The following is a 24,441-nucleotide window of genomic DNA, read 5'->3' on the forward strand; positions in this document are numbered from 1 at the left end:
GAACTGACTTAGTAAATATTCTAGAAATCAGTATAATCTAGGTTTAATGGTAAATTAAGAGACAAAGATGTAAACTTACCAAGACCGACTGAAGACTATGATTGCCTCTCTGAGAGAATATTTGTTTCTCATTCTAGATTGCAGCTTCCCCATAATGGCTTCTTATTTTTCTTTTTTTTTTAAACTGGGCTTCCTGCAGGGCTTAAAATCACAACCCTGATATCAAGAACTGAGCTGAGATCAAGAATTGGAGACCTGGGTGACTCAGTTTGGAGTCTTGATCTTGGCTCAGGTCATGATCCCAGGGTTTTGAAGTCAGGCTCCATTCTGAGTGAGAAACCTACTTAAGATTCTTTCTCTCTCCCTCTGCCCCTCAACCCTGCTCATGCATGCTCTTTCTCACCCTCTCTCAAATTAAAAAAAAAAAAAAAAGAGCCACTTGCCTAACCAACTGAGATACCCAGGTGCCCTCCATAGCGGCTACTATGCCATTTTGACTTGTGCCTCAAAAAAGAAATAGTTACTTAGCAGAAATGGGAAACATGCACTGAATGATGAGTAAATGTTTGTTAAAATAATTAAACAATGGGTCTTGAGTCATTCTTCTGTAGATCAGAGAGATACATCCTTCCATCACCTTGGGATGAAATGAAAATCCACTTGTCTTACCTTGCTCCATTTCATTGTTTTTCATATACATTATGAACACCACTATAATTTATAACTTACTTTTTCTCTCAATATTTACTGGGAAAGAATTAAGTAATTTAACCACTATGAGCAAATCATGGGATGTGAATGTTGAGAATGTGATCTCAGAACATCTTTACAAGTGCCTAGGCTCAGAATGGCACATCATTTTAATCTTCCAACAGAACTTGGATCGATGAGTTGCAGCATCTTAGAGGTATATGTTAAGGACCACAGTGCCTTATTACGTCTCAAAAGGAGAGAAGGCATTGATCAAATACTAAATGCAACGTGAGTGCTAGATGGACAGTTACAGCATGTGCCTGCTTTCTCTGATCCAAAAGCAAGAAAAGAATGGCTCTGCTCAAAGCTACACGAATAACGCCACATGGTTCGCTGAAACTGGTATCACACTTCAATGTAAAGTGAGACAAACAAACTGGAGCCTATCTAGAAAAGCATGGTGATAAAGATTTGTGATAGATGACATTTATTGAGTAAAAAAGGTAAAAAGGCTTAAAATCATGACCCATAGAAGACCGTTCCAAACTAGCTTAGGCCTAGTTATATTTAATCATAAGCAGAGCAATCATGGCTTGAGGATCTCAAGTAACTCAGTTTAAATATTCGAGGTACTGTCACTGGGAATTAGATTTATTGTGTGCCCCTCCTTCCATATTAAAATTAATTAGAAGCCAAGCATGTCGGATAGTTGGCTCAACTCCAGAAATAAATTTTATGATCCGCCTATACAAAAATGGAATAATCTGGTTTAGGTGGAGTGATTTTAGAATCACTGAAGGCACTCACGTTTTTGTCAAAATGACCACTTGGCAGGGATGCTTTGCAGAAACTTTATGAATAGATGTCAGAATAACTCATCAGTTTTATAATGCCAGACCCATCAGGGGTTAAAATGAATTTGAATTTGAATGTCTTGCATAAATCATCCACTCACCAGAGTACCAGAGATCCTTCAACCTATAATTTCTTTTTTAAAATTTTTTAACATTTTATTTATTTCTGAGAGAGAGAGAGAGAGAGAGCAGGGCAGGGTCAGAGAGAGAGGGAAGTACAGAATCTGAAACCACGAATGAGATCATGACCTGAGACGATGTCAGCGTCCCAACCGACTGAGCCACCCAGGGGCCCCTCAACCTATAATTTCTTAAACCCACCCAGATTTTCTGCTTTACATGTGCTTTGTCTCTGAAGACACTGGACTGTATGGCCCTTGGTTTAAACAAGCTTTAGCATTCCCTGGAATCCTGAGGGTCTAGGATCCCAAGCATATGCTTTGACATCATTCAATTACTACACCTTTAGTTTTTTCCTTTCCTCTCATGATAGCTAATGATGAAATGATAACGATGATGGCAATGATGTTGGTGATGATAGCAGCTGAATGTCTTTTATCATTAGCTTCACTTTACAGGTGAGAACACTAAGACTCAGAGAGGTTACATAAGCCTGAAACATAGGTTTGTGAAATCCCAAAGTTCATGCTTCTAACCATTGCACAGTATCAAACTCCACAAAACACACTAACAATTTCCAAATTTCCTGTGTCTCTCTTACTACAGGGTATAAAATATCAAGACAATAAAAAATATCAGTTTACTTTCTATGTAAAAACTATGTATCTCTTTATATCTTGCCTGTCTGTTACCAAGGAAGTAAGTTCCTTGGGGTCAGGATCCAATGTCTAGTTTATACGTTGTTAAAGTGCCTGACATTTGAACAGTCAATACACAGCAAATATGCTACATAACTCCTATAAATAACCCCTAAATTTCAGTGTAAAGGTAGGCACATTCCTATTAAATGAGGCATTTAAAATTAAAATAACTGAATATTTTACTGTTATAACAGTATCTCTCCATGTAGAAAAAAAGTATATGTATTGCTCTGTAAGTGTTCAATATTGCTGTGCAAATCATAGAAATTTTAATGTTGCTATACCAGGGCCTTAACACTAATAAAACAAATGCATAGAAATTATTTAATAACCTAATTTATATACCATGGAAAAATAACAAAAAGAGCCAGTTGCTAAGAAAACACCACAGCCTGTACTTCCAAAGAAGATAAGAGAAAGTTAGTTTCCATAACAGAGTTGCTATGTTCCCACTAATAATTCACTTTAGTGCAAATATCGGATCACTTTGGAAGCAACAACACTAGGATTTGTGAAAAATCTACTGTAAGATAGGAAATGAGAAGTCAACATGGGGGATGGAATGGAGAGAGCAACTATATGCAACCTTCAGGTCTCTAGGATTTCCTCAAAAGAGATGCACAGGGCAAAGTAAAAATAGAATAATATAAGCGACACTATTTTGGCTTCTATCCCCAATTAAATACATTAGTTCTATTGAACTAATTAACATTTTCTTGCATTCTTTTTTCCAAGAATTCAGAAACTGCTTCCAGGGTGGGGAAAAAAGAGCCATACTATAACTTTATGCATTTATCTTATGACTTCTTTCTAGAGCCTTTTTGCTATAGAATCTAAAGTAGATTCAATATCCAATGGTAATTCTGCAATTGTTCTTCACAACATCAAATTCAAAATATTTTATTGGAAGGTTTTTTTAAGCAATAAATTGCATATATGGTCCCACAAAGAAATGAAGGATAGTATGAGGTTTAAGTTTAGACAGATTTCTTCTATAAAAAGATATATATTATCTAAGAAGACTCAAATTGATCAATTTGCAATTTCTTCCTAATGTGACCTAGTTTGTAACTTTAGAAGCATAGACCCTCAAAGCCAAATTCTGAGAAATCTTACTGATATAGCTTGTAGTTTAATAATAAAGCCTTTTCATGTGGTTTACTTGGTATCAATAAAATCATACTGCATTTATATAACCATGTAATTTCATTATAATTTTCTATCACTTGTTAACCATCTTCATAATTAGTATTAAATTATGTCATAGTTCAGTAAAAAACATTCTGTGAGAATAGTATGTATCAGAACACTATGATGAAAAGCTTTAAAATGGCATTAGCCATCTCTGAATTAAATTATTTTATTTCTATCTCTTGTTATACTTATATGAAACTGGAGTTTTCATAAAAACACACAATTTATGTTGATAGGGCACAACAAAAATGGTTCACTTCTAACCAGAATGGCTTCAATACTGATAAACATAATTCTTCTTAATTTCACCATGCACATACCATGTAATGGACAAATTATACTGCCTTAGGTTTTAAATAGTTCTCAATGATTGAAGGATGCCACAGGAATAAAAATGTGGGCTTTAGAAATATAATATGCAGTCTTGCTTTCAAGGTTTACTGAACAAGCAGAGCTATACACATGTGTGTCCATGGAATGATTTAGCAAAATTACCTGTTAGTCATGTGTCCTATCTATTTAAAGGCCTAAATTCCTATATTTATTCTTCAATAAAGCATCAAAGTTAGAACTGATTATCCTGTACCCAAAACTATGAAAATAATGCCAATATGTTTTAAATCTAAGTAAATGAAAAATAAGAATCACTGGAATGAGTTAACAAATTAGCCAGTTCCACTATTAGAAAGTTTTAAGTAGCTTTCTTTCTCCAACTTCAAAAATAGCACATATTTATCCATAATCTTATTTATTGTCATTTTTTCCCTTAAAATAACTGAAGAGATATGATACAGAGCTTATCACATGGTAGTTCTATGCAGAGGCAGGGACACTGTTAGATGTCTGCAAGCATCTCATCCCCACCAAAGGACAACACAGCAATAGTATCAGCAGAAAGCAAGATCCTAATTTCACCAGCTAGAAAACTCAGCAAAACTACCAAGCCTAAAGTGCTTTAACCAGCAAGAGGAAACAGAACACTGGTTTAAATGAACAAAAGGGAACTAATGGTCATTCATGAAAAAATGAAAAGCAGATATAACATACGAGGGTCATTCAAGCACCAACGCCATCACCAGACAAGACTTTAAGACCAAGAATGCATTTAATGACAGAGGAGACAAAAATAATGGGAGAGGGGATATAGGTGGGACAATTTTCTTTCAAATGACCAAAGCTCTTGCTATCCCTTCATGAAGAAAAAGTAAAAAAAAAAATCTTTGGCTGCTATTAGTCAAAGATATATACTAATGAACCCCTCCCAAATCACTCAAGAATAAAATCTCTTATTTCAAAACTGAAGTAGCTATGCATGTGTGTGTGTTCATATATAGATCACATGTATGAAGAGGAAAAGAGGTGTGTAAAGCACAGAAGAGTGGTGCTGGTCAAGGTCATTCTCCTCTTGAAAAGGAAAAGTGACTAAAAGAAATGGTCTGGGGGACAGGAGTCAAGTGGCAACTTCTTTGCACCTGCCTGCATCCTTACATCTGTTCCCATGGGTGTATTGACTTTCCTATTGTTCTGGCCCTCTTGCTGGTAAACGTAAGAGAGCTTAAAAGGAAGAACATTTTGCTGGGAAATTTCCTATTAACACCTGACAGTCTTAACCCATTAGTGAGACAAGCCAGCTCTATGTAAGTACAAGGTCAGTGGACTCGAATCTTCAAACTAACTGGTGTGTACCTCTCTGCCACTCCAAACAAGGGAGAAGGGAAGGGAGAGAGAAATCTCCATTTTTAAGAAACTTCTATATATGAAACTCTGTACTAGGAGGTCGATTTGGTCTTGACATTCCACCTAACTGCAATCTGTACCAATGAATGGTGTTTCTAAACATGAATCACACAGTAATCCATGTTTAGGCTTCTAAGCACTCAATAACCAGATAATGCATTTGTCTTGCTTTCCCTCAGGGTGAGGGCATGAAGGCAAGACTTAACCTGCAGAACAGTGAATTCTTAGTGAGAAAAGGCCAGAGAAAGGTGAAATGAGAAAGGAGATGGAGAAAGCCCATTATTTTCCCAGTTACTGATATTCTGCACCTGCATTTCTTCTTTCTTGGGTACCCTCTAAAAAGGTATGGCTTATTTGCTAACAAATATTATGAGTGTGGTATAGTTTCTGTTGTAATAATATTCTGGAGAGATCTGGGGGACAAAGGAGTGTCTTTGTCAGATTTTTAGTACACAGTTTTCTGTCCAGGATTTCCTGAGTGATGGGGGAAATACATAGAAGTTAACTTGAAAAAGAAGATAAAAGGAAAGAACCCCCCCCCCCACCTAGTTCCTCCCAAATTCCCACTTATTTTTAGTTTTCATTCAGGCAGTACCCTTTTCTTTCTGAGTCTTCAGAGAGGAGAACGTGGACCTGCTTTTCTGTTAAAGTCGAGTTACCTTCTACATCCTTTCTTGGTTCTCCCTAGAGCTGGAACTTACAGAGCAAATCTATCTGAAGCCTGCCCTTCACCACCCTCGTGTTTATTGGGCTTGGGGGTAGCAGTGGGGGGGAGAAGGAGTTGTCTTTTCAGCGGTATTTCAACTGGAGATAAAACAGGAGTATAAATGACCTAATTAAATCCAGGCGAGCCGGAGGAGAGGAGAGAGAGACCGGAAGAAATGGAAATCTAGGAAAAACACACTTGGTTTCAGGTTTCGAATCCTGAAAAATCATGCAATACTTGAGTATCAAGGCATTTTTCTTGCAGCCAGCTTTCCTTCTATGTTCTTGAATATTCATTTACAAGGGGGTGGAGGACTGCAGGCAAAGGAAGTCAGGCAGGACCTCACTGCCCTCCAAGCGTCTCTCTCCACCTCCTTCCTCCCCCATCCAGGCCGCCACCTCGGCCATGATGCGCTATCTGCCAGGGGCCCCGCTGAGCTCTCCGGGCCCCTCCCCAAAAAGTGTCGACCAGGGCCTGGCAGCTGCAGTGGCGGAGCCCAGCCCCCAAGCACGCTGCATTTACGGCCTTGTAGCACCACCAGCCTGCGAGGGCTGCAGCAGCAGCCGAGCCCAGAATCCAGAGCAGTCAGGGACATCCACGCGCAGGGACCGCGAGAGCATCCAGCTAGTGGCCAGCTTGTAGTCTGCAAATGCCATCATATGGATATCTATAGAAACGCAGCCAGCAGAGGAAAAGAGGCAGCGCCCCTACACTTTCTAAGCGGCTGTAGCAAAGAGAAACCTTCGGCGCCTCTCCAGTCGCTGCCTCCTAGAGGAGGGCGCTGGGCGCTCGGCGGGGCCAGATCTTCCGCCGGGTGCACCCAGCAGGCAGCTACCGAAGGCTGGAGACAAACGATCACGCCTTAGCTGAATTATTCAGACCGCCTTTACTATGGAATAAAACATTGATGAGACTACTTTGGAAGTGCTTTATCTTGTTAATCCGAATGCTCTCGAGAAGGGGGTGACATTTCTGTAGGGGACGCAGAGGTGATGCAAAAAAGGGAATGAGAGAAATAAGGTGCAAGGGTAAGGGGCTTTGGAAGTTCGATAAATTTGTTCTGACTCCTTCAGCCTCGGGAATCTCCGTTATAACGTTATCAAACCCAATATGTTAATTAGGCAGTCGCAAATCCACCCTATTCCTTGTAAATCAATGCACTGGCAAAAATGCTCAAAATACACAGGGTACAGAAACAAGCAAACCCAAACCAACCACACAAACCACGGGCACCCAAGCTCCAAAACTGAGACAATACAGCTGGGGACTGTATTGGGGTGGTGGTTATGGTTTTAGCCTTGCTCCTCTGGATATAAAAAGGACTTCTTTCATGGATCTGTTTTACTACATAGAAGCAAACGCTGGCAGTTCAATACCATATCTCAGCACACACGCCGGTGACAATGAATTCCCTTTCATGCAAAGCAAGTTCCAAGAAAACTCCATTTCAGATTAAAGTCTCCAGATGCGTAATTTACAACTACTAAAGGATCTGGCGAGCTCCTCCACAATAAGGGAAGGAAAACAACCTGGCACCAGAGGTAGAGAAGGGTCAAAAAACGATCCTTGCATGAAATGATGGGTGGAAACCAAAACCCTCTCGCACTCCACAGTCTGGGGAGGGTTGGATACCAAATGGTCCGTGGCAACCATAGCCTGAAGGAAACACGGAATTTCAATCTCTGGCATCTTCAGACAGGTTCAACATGCCTACCTTTCCAAATATCATCACTTAGGGTGGAGCGTATCCATATTCCCTTCGCTTTCACGGCTAGATTAAGTGCTCAGGTATGGATTTATATCCCACCTACTAGAAATTATATTAAACATTACAGAGCACCCTTGGCTATTCAGCCCTTCCTGATGATTTTCCAAACATTAATAAGTAAAGTAGGCTGCAATGCAGATAAGATACTAGAAACAAGATCAGAAGGAAACTGGGTGAGGCGGGTAGTCGTTTGCTTGTTACCTGGTGCCTCTAGAGGAAAAGACGGTCGTAGGAGGACTTTCTGCCCGCAGGTACAATCCCGGCAAGGTGGCTCCAGGTGGCTTTCACAGTCGTACGCGGGTCTCGCTCGTCACTTTGCTGCCCTTTGCCATAGCTCAGCACCCGCATCCTAGGGAGTCCGAAAGGCGGCTCCTGCCACTGCCGCTGCTGCCCGCAGGTCGCGCTGGGTGGGGGATCCGCGGAGATCGCCCCATGAAACCCGCGTTTCTGCGCCCGGGGAGCGGGCAGAGGCAGGGCGGCCGCGCACGCACACACACACTCAAACACACACACTCGCACACACTCGCACCCAGGCGCGCGCGCACTCGCATTCACTCTTGCACACGCACATCCAACACAGCGCGGGGAGGGAGGAACAGGGAGGGGACTGGTCCTTCTCACGATCAGCTTTGATGCCCACCGGACCACAGGCAGAAAAGACAGTGGTTTGGCATAGCCTTTTGATCACGTTTCCTTCAAGTTCTCCTCCAACCCAAATCCACGCAATTCATGGGCTGGTGACATTTTGGTGGAGAGGGGAGAGCCGGGAAAGGGCTGAGGAAGAGTCGGGGATTTTGTTAAGCAGTTTGAAAAGCAATCCTTGTTACCTTGTTTGTACAGAACCCAGCTCGAAGGGCTGAACTTTTGGCTTCAGATGATGTGGACCGAAACATAAATATCCTTGTGGCCAAGACCGGAAAGTCCAGATGGACGCAGACAAGACGGCTACAAGACCCTCTCGTGACCTTGTGATGTACCTGGAGGCAAGTTAATACTGGCGCTTTCCAAGCCTCTGGGTAAAGCGATCCACACACATGGGTCCATAGCCAGGCAGCGGTTCCGAATCCAGCCGGGAAAATGGGTCTGAGCGTCCTCCCTGGTCTTCAAGAACCTGGGCATCGAGGGGGCACCGACGAGTTAACAACATTTGCTTCTGGGCAGTTGGATAAAAGACAGTCAAATGCATCAGACAGACGCGCGCGCGCGCACACACACACACACACGCAGCTAGCTGAAGAGCGGCTTACAAAAAGAAAAAAAAAAAAATAGAGGCCAAGATGACTTCAAAAGGTAGAAAAGATCCAGAATCTTTTCCGAAAACGGAAGGGTCAGCAAGAAGGTTATAAAAATCTTCCCAGGTCTTTCATTCTTCCTCTCTTGTGAATGTGTGTATTTCCAGAAGGTTTCCTTGGTGGGCCCCACCCCCGTCCAGTTGCGCTTTTTTTCTCTTGATATAAACCGACCATGCAAAATGGATTATATGGGTGGGTTGTGCTCACAGCCCAGAGCTCTACAGTCAAGAATCCTAAGGGAGCAGCCAGCTGCGAAGCCATTCACATCCTCTAGGGAAGAAGGAAAAACACGCGCAAACACACGCACACACGCGCGCACACACACACGAGTCCTCAGTTCGGGCCGCTCTGCACACGCTGGCCGACTCCCTGCGCGCGGCTGCACACAGCGCCCCGCCCGCCGCCCACCGCGCCGGGGCGGACCCGCGGCTCAGTCGTGCAGCGGGCAGCCCAGGGCCCCGGCTGCGGCCAGGGCGGGCCCCGGTCCCAGGCTCCCCGCGGCAGCCCGATCCGGCAGCGGCAGCCGCCCCGCCGGGAAGGACTGCGTCCGGCGCTGCAGCATGGAGGCGGCGGCGGCGGCGGCGGGCGCGCGGCCGTGGGCCCGGCCCTCGCCGCAGTGACGGGAACTACCGCGCCTCCCAGACTCAGAGTCTGGAGAGACCCCCGCCCGGGCCAGCGCGCCTCCCCCTGCGCTCGCGCCTGCAAGCCGGGCTCATTCTGGACTGATTCACCCCGGGCTGGAGGAGAGGGTCCACGAGGTGCTTGCAAATCCCCAGGCAAAGGAGGCGCGGGGGCGTTGCAGGGAGGGGGAGGGGAGAAGGCGGAAAAACTGGAGGTAGAGGCGAACTTCTAGGGGCGTGCGTCCCCCAGCCTCAGGCAGAAGGGCAACCTGCGGACTACCTACAGCCCCACGGTTGTGGGGAGTAGGTATGAAGGAATGCCACCGGGTCAAGCTGAGACTTGAGGTCTCTGTCACGTGCGACTGGCATCCAGGGTCCCTTTAGTAGTAGGCGGTGGTTCTCTAGTCAGATGGGAAAAGAGGCTGAAAAGAACATTTACTTTTGAGAATTAACTCAACTCAGCATTAGACATTACAAGTGCAAGTTGGTCACATTTTCGTAGGTCCAGGGCAGAAAGCAAGTCCAATAGTCGACATTAGCCAGGCCTGACCACTCAGGTCAGGGGGGGAAAGATCTGATGTGAAGCACCAAAAAGAAGGCGGTGGGGAGAAGGCTAGACTGGGTCCTGCGGAGAGGGGTGCAGGGGCGGCGTTTCTCGGGACTCTGCCACAAATCCTCGAGCTTCTGTCCTAGACCCCGCACTCCGTCCCTCCAGTCTGGAAGAAGGTTCCTTCCGGGAAACCCCCAGTGAAATCCAGCTGTTCTTTCTACTGGAGCCGGGAAGCCCTTGCACTTCTCTTTGGCGGATTGTCCAGCACTGGGTCTTCAGCCCCAGGAGGCCCCTCCTCCCTCCGCTCCGATCTCCGGGGCCCCGGCAAGGGTCAGAACCCAAAGGGAACGAACCTAAAGGGAAGGTTAGAGCTAGAGGCTGAGGAAGAGGGAAGCAGGCTAATAAAGGCCTCTTCCTGGCCTACTTGGCAAAACCACGTGTTGGTGGCCCCCTCGGATGGGCGCTCTGGAATTCTGTCACCAATGGGGCTTTCCCGGGCTGGTGCGCTGCCCTGCGGAGGCACGGAGGCACTCAGACAGGAGCACACCCACTGGGCTCACCCAGGCGCGTACGCGTGCACACACGCGCACACACGTGCACACACGCGCAGGCAGGACCCACACAGCCGCCTCTCTGCGGAAAGAAGCCGAAGCCTGGAGGGCTAGAGGTGCCCACAGCTCACCTCCTTGCTCCGCTCGGCTTCCCCTTTACGCCCCCTCCCCTGCCCCCGGCTCCCGGTCCGATCCAGGGTTTAGGAGCCCGGCAGCCCTCGCCGCTGCTTTGTTCGGAAGGAGCGCGGCTCTGGGGCGGCGAGTGCTGCGGCGCCCGCGTCCTCCAGGTCTGCCGGCGGCGCGGGGTCCCGGGCTCGGGGGGCGCAGAGGGGAGCAGAACCGCGGACGCCGCGCCGGACGGTCGGAGCTCGCGAGCTGGAGCGTCACACACACAGCCGGGGGCTGCACGACCGCACCTCGCAAAGTAACCCCCGGCGCCAGGGGTGCCGCGGCAGTCCAGGCGAGTCTCCGCGGAAACCGTCAGGGCTTCCCCCGTGCCTCTGCGTCCCCCGAAGTGAAAACACCGGGGGTCCGAGAAGTCTACGGCAAGAGCCTGCGGCGAGCTGGGTGCGGGGAGTCCCCGTGGAGCAGGGAGAGAGGACGGCCATCTCCGTCCACTTTGCAGCTTGGCCACTTCTGGGACCTCACTGGAGGGCGGCGGAGGTGCACCGGTCCGGGGTAGGAGCGGCCGAGAGCGAGCACTTCCAAACACTTTAGGACGCGGGGGGACTCCTCTTCCTTCAGGATCGTCCTATTTGCCACCCTTCCCGGCTGAGCTGATAGAAACCGCCGAAGTCCAGGAAGTAAAGGTTTGCGCTTCCTCCTGGGGACCCAAGTACAGAGAGATGTTGAATGAGAAATCCAAAGACCTTACATCGCTGGACCAAATAACTTTTCTTTTCCGTTTTCTTTTTTCCCCCTTTCGTTCTCTCCCTGCCTCCCTTCATTCCTTCACTTCTTTTTCCTTTCTCTCTCTCTCTCCCTCCCTCCCTCCCTTTCCTTCCTTTTCTTTCATTCTCTCTCTCTCTCTCTCTTCCCTCCTTCCCTCCCTTGCTTGCTTCCTTCCTTCGTTTTCTAGTGTCCGGACACAGGTGAGGAGGGGGCATACTTAACCAGCTGTAAGAAGTCTAGAGTTGAGAACACAGCAAAGTTCGAATATCTTACTATGTGCTTTTAAGAAAAGGTGTGTGTGTGTGTGTGTGTGTGTGTGTGTGTGTTTGCCTAAGAAAGATGAGATCAACTTTTCCTTAAGGTGGAGTAATTTTGCAAGCCCTACCAAGCTTATAAAAACACTTAAGTTTTTTTTTGTTTGTTTTGTTTTAGTTTAGCCTTACTGTACGTTATGCATTATATTTGAAGGGGCTTTCCTCTACTTTCCCAGTTATCTCTCATTTCAAGAAAGCACTGGCTGGTAAAGCCTTGTAACTCTTTCTGTCCATCCACATACAGTGTGTTTGTTCCTTTCCCTCCTATGGAAGATGATTAGAGTTTGAGCTTTGTTTTACAACACTCAGTAGAAGGTGGCAAGACTCTCAAGGAGAGGCTAGGATACTCTTTCCCAAAGGATCTCAAAGTTAACAAAGGGTGATTTTTATTTTTATTTCCTTCAAAGGAAAAAGGGCCTATGAAAGCAAGAGAGATAGCAATTTCTGGTTCGCCTGTATGGTTATAGTAGACACTAACCAACTATTGTAATTGGTGAATTTTAAGAGTCCAAACAAATTCTTTGTAGAACAGAGTCCATTTATACAGTAGCAACTAAAGAGAACTAAAATCTTTTTCAATAAACAATTTACTCTTACTTTACTCAGTTTATCTGCCTGACTTTCTTAATTTATTCTCAAATCCAATGTTTGTGCCAAATCACTTTTAAAATTATGTCAAGCCTTTCTCTCCCAGGTTGTGATCATGGTCATATCATGGTCATAAGTGTTGCACTGTCTTCCCAGAATAATCCACAATTTGAAAAAGTTGTGTTTTGCCAATTTGAGCCAACAAATGGAAATGTGGATGTTTTTCAGTTAAAATAATAACAACAAAAAGGTGACCTGAGTTTCTGGTTACATTATTATTTGGCATTCAAATTTCTTCTTAGGCAGTAAGATAGGCAGGATTTACTCTAAAGTTTTTTGTTAACAGATTACTCCGTGAATTTTCTGACTTCTGTGGATCGATGTGTGTGATAAATTGTTTTTTCAGTTCATTGTGTGTTGATAAGCTTCAAAAATCTTATTTAGGTTGGGGGTATCTCCAATTTCAGTGATGAATCGCTATTATGAAGAGCTTTTAATTCTTTTTACTAACATAAAGTTCTGTTAATTAAAGACTGGAAAATGGTATGAAGAAACAACAGGGCAAGACAAGTTTCTGAAATGAATAACATCAAAAAATTAATTAAAATAAGTGAAATCCAAACATCAAGATTTAAAAAAAATAACTGTCATAGTTGTGCCTTACATAGTTTTGAAATATAAAAATAGATGTGACTATCTTAGAAACATGTTTCTGATGTTGTACCTGCCTATAAGTTCTAAGATACAAACTGTGTTGCAATTTTTTGGCAAAAAATTTTACCAAAAAAAAAAAAAAGAAAACAGATTCAACTGATCTCTAAACAGAATTGAAGACCCAGCATATTTCTTTCATAAGTAAAGATAACATACTTCTCATGTATCTATTTTGGATCATCCACAAAAATCAAACTTATTTACTATTTTACATTTTTTCTAGATAGAGAAGATATTTTCCATTTATTTTTAAATAAAAATTTTTTCTTGATTTGTAATATTTTTACTGTGTAAAATATACATTTACCTTTTATATTTTTAACCTTGATTGTTGATGATAACGATATATTATGTGATCAGGGTGTACCTCATGAAAGCTGGAACTTACACTAACACCCCAATAAATTATTGGACAAAGGTGACCACTTTTTTTACTGAGAAAAGTCTTTACTGTAACTTAATTATTAAAAACACAAATGTAATGACTTTGTGTCAAAGGCAAGAACTTTTTGAGAGAGTTCAAAGAGAAGGGGTTATTTCAGAGATTAACACTGGTGGAGAGGTAAGGCAATTCTTAGGCAATATTGCAAGCAAGAGGTAGAAATTATCTTTCATATCCATCCATCTTTTTTTCTTCCTTATTTGCTTATATCCTGGTATCGATTCCCTGTTGTCTGGTGCTTCTATTTAGTTACCTGGAAGCCCCAAAGCACAACATTCTAAGTGGAAATATCTAATCCAGAGACAAATGGTACAATATTGTGATTTATTTTCCTCTTGTGATCAAAACCTCTATTTAGTTATATTATTAGATGGATCTAATTAAATTCTTAAGAAAATGATCACATCATGCTAATTCAAACTAAAGTGTCAATGACTAGTTGTTTACCCTCTTCAGAAATATGAAGCAACTTGATATCTAAAAAGTAGAATTTCTGGCAAAGTGTGTTACATATCTAGGAAGCAAAGGCACCATGGTCATTCTTAAAATTGCATGTTAAGTATGGTACTAATTTTATACTCTACCATGGGGGAGAAGAAGGGGGGAAATAGTAGGGGAGAGGGAGAGAGGCAAACCATGAGAGACTCTTGAATGCTGAGAACAAACTGAGGACTGTTGGGTGTGGGGGGGAGGGGGGAGATGGGCATAGAGGAGGGCACTTGTGGGGATGAGCACTGGGTGTTATATGGAAACCAACTCGACAATAAACTATTTGTAAAAAAAAAAAAAAAAAGTATGGTACTACTTTTTCTATATTATTTTTAAAAATTTTTAAAAATGCTATGAACCTAGTTTTTAATCTTGGTGGAAACATTTTGAAAGTCTTATATTTATAGATACAGATAGTATTTTATGAACATTTCCACTTGATTATTTTTAAGTGAGTTTTGCCCAATATGGGGCTTCAACTCATGACCCCTGAGATGAACAATCTCATGCTCTATCCACTAAGCCAGCCAAGTGTCCCACAACCTGATCTTGACATTCTGTTTTAAAGTAAAGTCAGTCATTACATAATTGTCTTCAAAACAAAGTATCTTAAAAAGATGCATTACTATTCTTATGACTTGATTTGTGAGTACTGGTAGGCACACCAAGTCATATCAGATGGAACTGAGAGCTGTTGAGTCTATGGACTTAACTTCTTCAAACTGTGTATATTACTCTCAGCTCTAAAAAGAAACGTGATACTAAACTGTATAAGAAAGCTTTCACTTTTATGTTTTAGTGTTTTATGGAGTCTGTTTCTTAAGGTTTATTTTTCTCCAAAATCTGCCCCTGAATTTCAGTCAGGTGGCCACAAGTCGGCAGTAATGTGACATACTCATGTGGTTGAAAACACAGGGTTTGGCTATCTTCTTACAAGCCATCATAGATTTAGAAATAAGAACTATTTTCTATCTATTATGAAAGATGCATTTTCATTAAGATAAATAATGAGAGATAAGTTTTTCATATAGATGAAAACAGAGAAATATTTTAGAACAATTGTTAACATAAATTCCTAAAGCATGATTAGGTAGTTTCCTCCTAATCTCTTCACCAGTTCCCTTCTCCTTTAATTATGGTCTCTTTAGGAAATTGAGTTACTTCTCATTAGTCTACTCATGTTTTACCTCCTACTCCTTCAGGTCCTTTCACTGACTGCACATTCTTAGCTACCTTGGTAGTCAAGTTCTCTTGGAGTTAATTTCTCAGCTGTAGTGCCAGTGATTCCTGTAAAGAACAAATCATTTTGTGATTGTTTACCATAAAACATTTTCTCCATAGAATGGCATTTTTCTGCATGCAGTGCTGTTCATTTCATCGTCTCAGGCAGTGCCCAACACCTGGCACTGGGGAAAGAATAACCATAATTCTCTGGGTCTCTGTCCCCACGATAGCACGCACTTACCATCTCATGCAGATTATAAACCAAAGAACAATATGACCTTGCTTTATTTCATAATGACGATTTGCTATTAAGCCCAAATCTTCTTTGGTTAGGCCTCTGGAAACCATCTCCACTGACTTCAATTACAGCTTTGTTATTGCTGTTAGTTTCTAGTTTGTTTTTTCCCAAATTTATTCAAACTGTCTTGAAAGGTAGCCTGTGAAATATCCAGACACAATCTTTTACCAAAGTACAAGATACAACACAGTGTATACAATAAAATGTTGGAATATAACATGTCTGAATTCAAATCTTGGTTCTGAAATTTACTGCATTACTTGTGGAAATCATTTCACTCTAGCCTGAGTCTTTGACTCTTCTGTGCCTCAGATAAAAATGATAATACTCATGTTTGGGGTTAGTTAAGTGATTGTAGTGATTTTGTCAGTTTAAACTACCCAGTAGAAGCAAGTACTCCATACATATCACTTCTGTTCTTTGTCTTTAGTCTAAAATTATGCAATGAGTAACCAGTTTTACTGAAAGTGTATTATACATCATCTAGTTTCTTAAAATAATCTATTTGTAATCAATAAAATTTGTTATAAAAGTGAAATAAAAACCCGCAGGAAGATGCCTAAAACATTCTACTAATATTTTTATTTTCCTTCATATTAAATATTCTGTAATTCTGGTAACATATTGTTGAGCAAAATCTTGAATACTCAAGCTGCTCTCTTCAGATACTATTCACCCTCAATATGTATTTTAAAAGTTAATACCTTTCTCTTTAAGAGAAGTACTCTTGCAAGAATATAATCAAAGAAGCTTTCTTTAAATTTATGCAGCTTAATCCTGGCTCAGAGACTAGTTACTATATATACAATGTCTCTTGGCCATTACTTGGGTTGTTACAAAAATGAAGAAGTATGTTGAGAATATGAAAAGTTGAACAAAATGGAAATAAAAACAGATGAATTATTAAGTACACATTTTAAGTTATTTGCCTCAGATTTATTAAGATCCTTATTAACATTTATATTTGTAGAAAATATAATTATTTTTAAACACCTTATCTTTTTATTATGTTATATTGCTGTGATAGTATTTTCCCTGTTTCTCTGAAGTGAATTTGTATCTTGGCAACATTAACTTAACTATTATCCATCTGTTGTATCTTTTGTTTCTGCTTGAATATGCCAAAACCATAAAATATTCTTGTTTTGTGTTAGATTGACGTGTTTTAACCTTTTCATAATATAAAATTAGAATCTTTTTAAACCAAAAACACATTATCGAATAATTAACATAACTTACTGATTGTGGAGATACAGTAGATATTTTATGTTGTTTCATTAGCAACAGCATTTAGGAACTAAGAAAAAGTTAGGTGGGAAATCACTGTGAAAAATTATATGAGATTGCAACCTTTCTATATGTTTTTCAAACGTGGTCAACAGTAATTATGGTTAGCTTTTACAATTTTATAAATTTGAGGACTTGCTACACTTTACGATGGAAATTGTTTAAGACTTGATTTCTGTAATACTGATAAATGTAACCAAAAATGTAAAAACATAGGCATTGAATTCATTCATTTGTTCACTCATTTTCATACATATTATGCTCCAAGAATAGGTCCTTCCTGTTCTTGACTCCACTGACTAAGAGGTCTCATTGTTCTCTAGTTTCCATTCATACTAAAAGGGACAATATGTCTTAGGGGGAAAAAAGAATGGGAAGCAAAGAATGTGGGCAAATTGTAAAGTTAATAATTACTTAGAACTATAAAAACAATTCCTTATATATTATCTAAGAGTGCTTTTTTACCCCACTTCATACATTAATTTTCTATTTTCAAAAATATTTTCATACTATTCCACTGAAATGCTTGTTTTATATACTTTTAATAAGATGGAGATAAATGAATAGTCAATCTGCATGAAAGGTCTATATAACGCATTAAAGGGTTAGTAGAAAGTTTGAAATGTAGTTTTTTTGTTTTTTGTTTTTTGTTTTGAGAGAGAGAGAGAGAGAGAGAGAGCCAGAGCAAGAATGGAGAAGGGGCAGAGAGAGGAGACAGAATCTGAAGCAGGCTCCAGGCTCTGAGCTGTCACCACAGAGTACAATGCAGGGTTCAAACCCACGAACCCTGAGATTATGACCTGAGCCGAAATTGGACGTTTAACCGACTGAGCCACCCAGGTGCCCCTGAAATGTAGTTTTAAACCTGAACTGTGAAAATGCTCATAATGCAAAAAATAAAATACATTTTTTATTAATTTTGAAAGATGGACATTTGTTTGATGCAGTGAACTAGAATAACACTGTTTCTTTTTCTAGTGACCTCATCTTGGAAATTTTGATTGGATTCAGCAGTACTAAATTTACTCATTCATTTAGAAAATTGCCAGTGAGGTATGAGATGGATTCCTTGACCTCCTGAACTCATTTCTGCCTATTGTGTTCTGTCTTTACAATAAGCAACTAGCTTCCCTTCCCTGCTTTTGTTATTTAATCAACTTCTGGTTTCTCCTTAGCAAGAGAATACCCTTTTATAGGTGAAATGCATGTCTGTTTTCCAACACCAGGCAACACAGGAATGATTCTGCTTGGAATTAGAAGATAATTAGAAAAACTTCTTTGAATAGTTACAAAAGAGCCTTCTAGAAAATTTTGCAGATAATGCCCCAAGTGGAACTTACACTGAAACAACAGTATGTGGCCATACTTCGACTACTTTCTGTAAATGTTAAAGGCATTTTTCTTTATAAAGTATGCAAGGTAATTTTTACCCTTATAAAACAAATGGCCAGTTCAAGTGGCAACTATGCTTTGAAAGCTAATTTTATTTTCCTTGAAATATTTTTTTTTCTGTTTTATGAAATATACAAACACACAGCTACGTTCTTGGACTGTATGTTGCTTTGATTTTAAGGTATGAAATCTCTCCCACTATGGTTCATTTGCTATTTTTTGCCTTAAAACAACGTATCTGTGCTACAGTGTGCACTAGGTAGCAAATGCTGAAACAGAAAGGCAACAGTAATAAATAGCCCAAGAGAGTAAACCCTGGATTTGAACAAAGTCAAATTTTGGAAAAGAAAATAAGCATTATCCACCATATACCCAAGTGTGTTTGTAGTTTCAGCTATGGTCCAGTCAGCAGCACATTTAGTGTTTCACATTCTCTGTAGATCGCATTCACACACACAAGGTGATAACTATTTTAAAAATGTAATGAATGCAAAGAACCCTTTAATTTTTGTCTTTTCAAATTTAGTATTCCTATATCTCAGAAATGCTACAGTAAGATAATATGAATATGTATAAGATAATGTGCCAGGTTTTTTTCTTAACCGTTTAGTTTGTGATTTCAAACAGCTCAATTTCTCCTTTGTTATTTTAATCTTAGAGTTATATATATGTATGTGTATATATATAGTTATATATATGTATGTATATATATATAACTATATATATATATATACATAGTTATATATATGTATGTATATATATATAACTACATATATATATATATATACATACATATATATAACTTACATAGAGCAAACTGTTCAATAGAGGTACAACACTTATTTTTTAAATGTACTTTGGGGCGCCTGGGTGACTCAGTTGGTTAAGCATACGAGTTCGGCTCAGGTCATAAACTCACAGCTTGTGAATCTGAGACCCGTGTCTCAGCCTCTGTACTGACAGCTCAGAGCTGGAGGCTGCTTCAAGTTCTGTATCTCCTTCTCTCTATGACCCTTACCTGCTCATGCTCTGTCTCTCCCTGTCTCTCAAAAATGAATAAACATTAAAAAATTTTAAACGTACTTTGTTTTACTTTTTCTAAGCCAGCACTGTCTCGTGGGTAAAACAGAATACCTGACTTTAAGAAACTGCAGCCCCTGAAAATAAAAAGTTTTTTATATTTAGCAGTCATGATGAAAAAGCAATTGACACTTTGTTCCATCTTCTGTTTCTGGTAGTGTTTGTGTTTCAAGTGTTAACAGCAGGAACTGATAATGAAACATTCGTGGAACACAATCTATTAGTGGTTACCTCCAAATAAATAAGTACTTTTGCTATCTAATCTGGCATTTTATTGTACTAAGTCTTTGATTTACTCAAAATTAAAATCAGATAATTGACGTGTACATTAATACCATAGATAGCCCCATACTTGTATATGTATGTTACTATAATCAAAGTGTTTTGTTGTATTTGCAGCTAGAGAGGGAGAAATTCATTAATATATTTTACTTTATACTTGTACAAGCAGTGATATATACCATTAAGTATATACACATATATGTGGTGATCACTAATAATTACTTTCTAAAGGATACCGTTTATTAACAAAGTGTTTTGATTTTTCAAGAACAGAAATTTATAATTAGAAAGGAATTTACAGACTACTTAAAAATCTATTCTGTTATAGTTGACACATAATGTTGTATTAGTTTGCAGTGTAAAACATAGTGATTGAACATCTCTATGCATTATGGTACCACAAGCGTAACTACCATCTGGAGACTGGCTATTTCAACCACTGATTTTGTTTGTACAAACTGCCAAGCAGACACCCTAAGCTAATGTTTCCATTCTTCAAGGAGAGAAGTAAAGGCAGGGTTGGAAGTGACCAGATGACACTGACAGCTTCTCCCACTCTCCACACTTGTTAGTAAGGCTTCCCCTCTTGTGAGGAAGAGAGAATCAGCTGGGCTACATTTGGATAAAAGAAGTTGGTTTAAAAAATACTTGTAGAATTTGAGTAGGGAAAGGTAAATTGTGGTTCCAAGGAATCATAGCGATATATGGTACAAGTTGAAGGCCATGAAGAGAACCATTAACTTAAATAAGACACAATTTATGAGTGAAACGTAAGTAGGGAATTCATTAGACTAAAATGATTCTGATGCCTTGTTAGCCTCCACAGGCAAATCAAAACCTAAACCAGAGTCAATGTATTTAATGTGAGAAAATGAAACTTAGTACAACCAGTCATAACTGGCCAACCTGGCTCTCCCAAATAAGGCAACTGCTCAAGCTATGGCCAATCAAATAATTCCCTTGCTTTACTCCATATCTTCTCTATAACTGCACCCCGCCAACCCCCCACTCCGGGGCACCTGGGTGGCTCAGTAGGTTAAGCCTCAACTCTTGATCTCTCAGGTCAGTATCTCACCGGTTTGTGAGTTTAAGTTCCACATCCTGCTGTGAGCTGATAGCTCATAGCCTGCTTGGGATTCTGTCTCTTCTTCTATCTGCCCCTCCCCTGCTTGTGTGCTCCCTTTCTCTCCCCCTCCCCCAATAAATAAATAAACTTAAACAAAAGACAAACTCTCTCCGAGCTCTTCTAACCCCCTTTGGCCAGGTGTTGCCCAACTTGAATCAATGTGTTCAAATAAACTTAAAATTTTTGATGTGCCTCAGTTTATCTCTTAGCGTGAGCTCCTTGACATTTAAAAGAGGAGTGATATGAACTATAATAATTCTAAAGTTGTCCTTTTTCCTGGAGAGAAAGTGAAAGAGATTATGGATTAACACATACACCAGTGGTTAATCGTTAGGATTCAGGAAATCTGGATCTACTTTAGATTATACTAGTAACTTCCTGAGATTATTCATGTTATAGTAAATAAACGCTATGTAAATATTGGTACATTGTTATCAACAATAACCTCATATTCTGGAAAGAAGGAAAAGCATTTAAATAAAAGAGAGTAGATAAATGTGTATGTGCATGTATTCTTTTTTTTTTTTTTTTTAGGAGAGAGAGAGAGAGACAGCGTGAGGAGGGGAGGGTCAGAGAGAGAGGGAGTGACAGACTGAAACAGGCTCCAGGCTCTGAGCTGGCAGTCAGCACAGAGCCCGACACGGGGCTCGAACCCACGAACCGCGAGATCATGACCTAAGTGAAAGTCGGACGCTTAACCGACTAAGCCACCCAGGCGCCCCTGTGCATGTATTCTAAAGAAAGGAATAGGGGCACCTGGGTGGCTCAGTTGGTTAAGCATCTGACTCTTGGTTTTGGCTCAGATCATGATCCCACAGTTTGTGGTTTTGAGCCCCACGTTGGGCTCTACACTGCTGGTGTGGAGCCTGGTTGGGGTTCTCTCTCCCCCTCTCTCTGTCCCTTCCCTGCTTCCTCTCTCTTTCTCTCTCTCAAAATAAATAACTTAAAAAAAAAAAAGAATTGTAGAAAGATTAGTCCTGCAATAATGTAGAAGATAAAGGAAACGTAAATAAAAACGGATACTCTGAAAGAGAATTAAAGTAGTTAAGAAAGATAAGTATATGACTGTGGATTGGAGTAAGGATTAGATTTAAGAGTAGATAGAAAGTTGACATCCATATGGCTTAAGTGCCATCATTGGAAAGGAGTAAATTAGGTTGATGTCCAGCTATCACAATTTGAATTTGCAGGTTCTATACAGGAATATCTCAGTAATCCAAGAAAAAGATGTACGGAAGAATTTAAGAGTTGGGAGAAAACAGGCCAGATACATACTTACTAGGGCAATACAGTTTCTCATTCCTACTGCTTTCTTCATATGGGCTTTTTATGAAACTTTCCTTTTAGACTAGCTTTTATTTCAGCTTAATAACTAAAGAATATGGCCCAGATATGAGTATCACATCCTCTACTAATATCACACTCCTGTCTGTGTCTCAGATTCAACCCCCAGGAGAGAGAACAGACTAGGCCAGCTGTACTGAGGGGATGGGCTAATACGGCCTGCTACCTACTCAGCAAACAGCCATAAGAGTCAGACTCTGGCTGAATTTCTGAAGAAAGTCAAGTAACTTTTCTGAGAAGTGGATCTAGAGACAGGAAAATTTACATTCAGGTCTCTAGTCTACCAAAACATGGATGTAGAAAGAAAGCCATTTTAGATGAGAATTTATTCAGTTTTATATACAAACTTAAGAGGGCTAGAAGAAAGATTCTCAGGAGGTATCTGGATCTATACATTGAGCTCAGAGTAGCAATCTGGGATGGAGATAGCCATTAATTTGTAGGTGACAAAATCATGGGATTAAATGAGAGTGCATGAGTAAGAACATATGAGTAAAATGGACCCCAGAAGTACAAAATAGCCAAGGAGTTGATGAAAAAAGAGATGGAAATAAGCTGAAAAACAACATATCTTAATAGGGAGATGGAGCAAATGATATCAGGCAAAGCAAAGACAAAAACATTTCAAGAAATGGGTTGGAGAACAGTGTCAAGTGTTGCAGAGAGATTGGTGATATAAAGAGTGAAATGAGGGGAGATCTCCTGGGCATCATTAGTGATGTTAGCAAGACCAGTTTCAGTGGAATAATATAAGAGGATTGCCCCATTATGCAGTGGGCCAAAAAGAAAACGAGAAATGAGAAATCTAAAAAAGAGTAAGAAAAGAGAGGATAGATTTGTTAATTAATTCAAAAGGAGCAATTCTTTCATAATATCTATGTATAATGAACCGTTACAGTGTATACTTGGAATGTGTTAAAACTTAACTTATCAACTATACCTCAATAAAGCTGAAAATTTTTTTAAAAATTAAAATAAAAAAAGAGTATGTATTATGCATTGAAATGAAGAGACCTAAGTGACGATAGAAGGTATTGAAGCATCTAAGAAGTCAGATCCCATTAAGAAATAGAGCATAAAATATGGAAACAAATGAATAATTGCTGGAGTACAGCATCCAAGGAGTTAGTATAAGATCTTATCTACAAGGGATTAGCTCCTGGCAGAAAAGACTTCTTTCAAGAAGCTTGACAGAAGCTGGTCCTATTGTCTAAGCTCCTCCATAAATATTTAACTTTACTGTTGCATACATTTTCCTACTGATATTTTTAATTGAATAGAGGATAATTGCATATAGTAAAAAATATTTAAATATCTGTCTTTTGAGGTGCAGAGGTCCTGTGATAGATGTATTATTATGAAAAAGTTGTGCATTATAAGGAAAATTTGCAAAGAACCAGTAGCTGACTAATATGTTTAAAAAACAAAATAATCAAAGACAACATAAAAAATGTAATTTAAAACAAACAAAAAAGATGACAAGACAGTTTAAAGACACCCTTGTTTTCCTGTCAACAATTATCACAAATTTTACTAGAATTCACATAGGTACAAGTTTTTCTTCTAACAGCACACAGGGGCACTTGATTTTCCAAGGATAAATACTTTATGAGAAAATATTATGGGAGAATTGGTTTATAACTTAAGAAACAATAAATTCAGAATAGATGTTTGAGTTACTGAATTTCAGAAAATATGCAATTTTCTTTGAGAAAAGCTAAGCTATTTGTTTTCATCATAGGCCAGCAAGTGGTGGGTATGTTAGAGGAGGTCATCAAGGGGACATCAGCACTGACTGACCCTCCAGCTGGACCGAGGCATTTGGAGGCTCCTCACCCACTCCACTGACCTTGGAATGTCCATTTTGCCCACTGTTCCTACACTGCAAGTCACTTCCGAGGAAGCAGCCTGAGAGAGAAATGTGTGACAAGACCGTCTGAACTGTATATGTGTCTGACCCCGGTTAAAGCCTCTGTATCAATTTTTAAGACTTTAGCAAAGGTGCTGAGGTTTATTAATTAGGCAACAGCTCCATGAATGTTTCAAAGATTTGAATAATTTGTCAGTGTGAGGGTGGCTTGCCTTAATAAAGTCAGTATCAAAAAGACCTGTACCTTTAGAGCAGTAGTTAGCATAGTATGATCTCTGGATCGTTATTTTGTGAGAAATGCAAATTCTCAGATA

General features: G+C 40.3%; 1 protein-coding gene across 1 annotated transcript; it reads right to left on the reverse strand.

The window, feature by feature from the left end:
- Positions 1-8,408: 8,408 nt before the first annotated feature.
- LOC120227254 lies at positions 8,409-24,165 on the reverse strand (the record flags this gene model as incomplete). Its single annotated transcript, XM_039225399.1, has 4 exons — positions 8,409-8,884; positions 10,918-11,497; positions 15,458-15,511; positions 24,058-24,165. Coding segments are annotated over 4 exons (908 nt in total), but the record flags the coding sequence as incomplete, so codon positions are not given.
- Positions 24,166-24,441: the final 276 nt, after the last annotated feature.

Source organism: Hyaena hyaena, unplaced genomic scaffold (genome assembly GCF_003009895.1).
Source record: "Hyaena hyaena isolate Hyena2069 unplaced genomic scaffold, ASM300989v1 scaffold_2118, whole genome shotgun sequence".
In the NCBI taxonomy this organism is placed as follows: domain Eukaryota; kingdom Metazoa; phylum Chordata; class Mammalia; order Carnivora; family Hyaenidae; genus Hyaena; species Hyaena hyaena.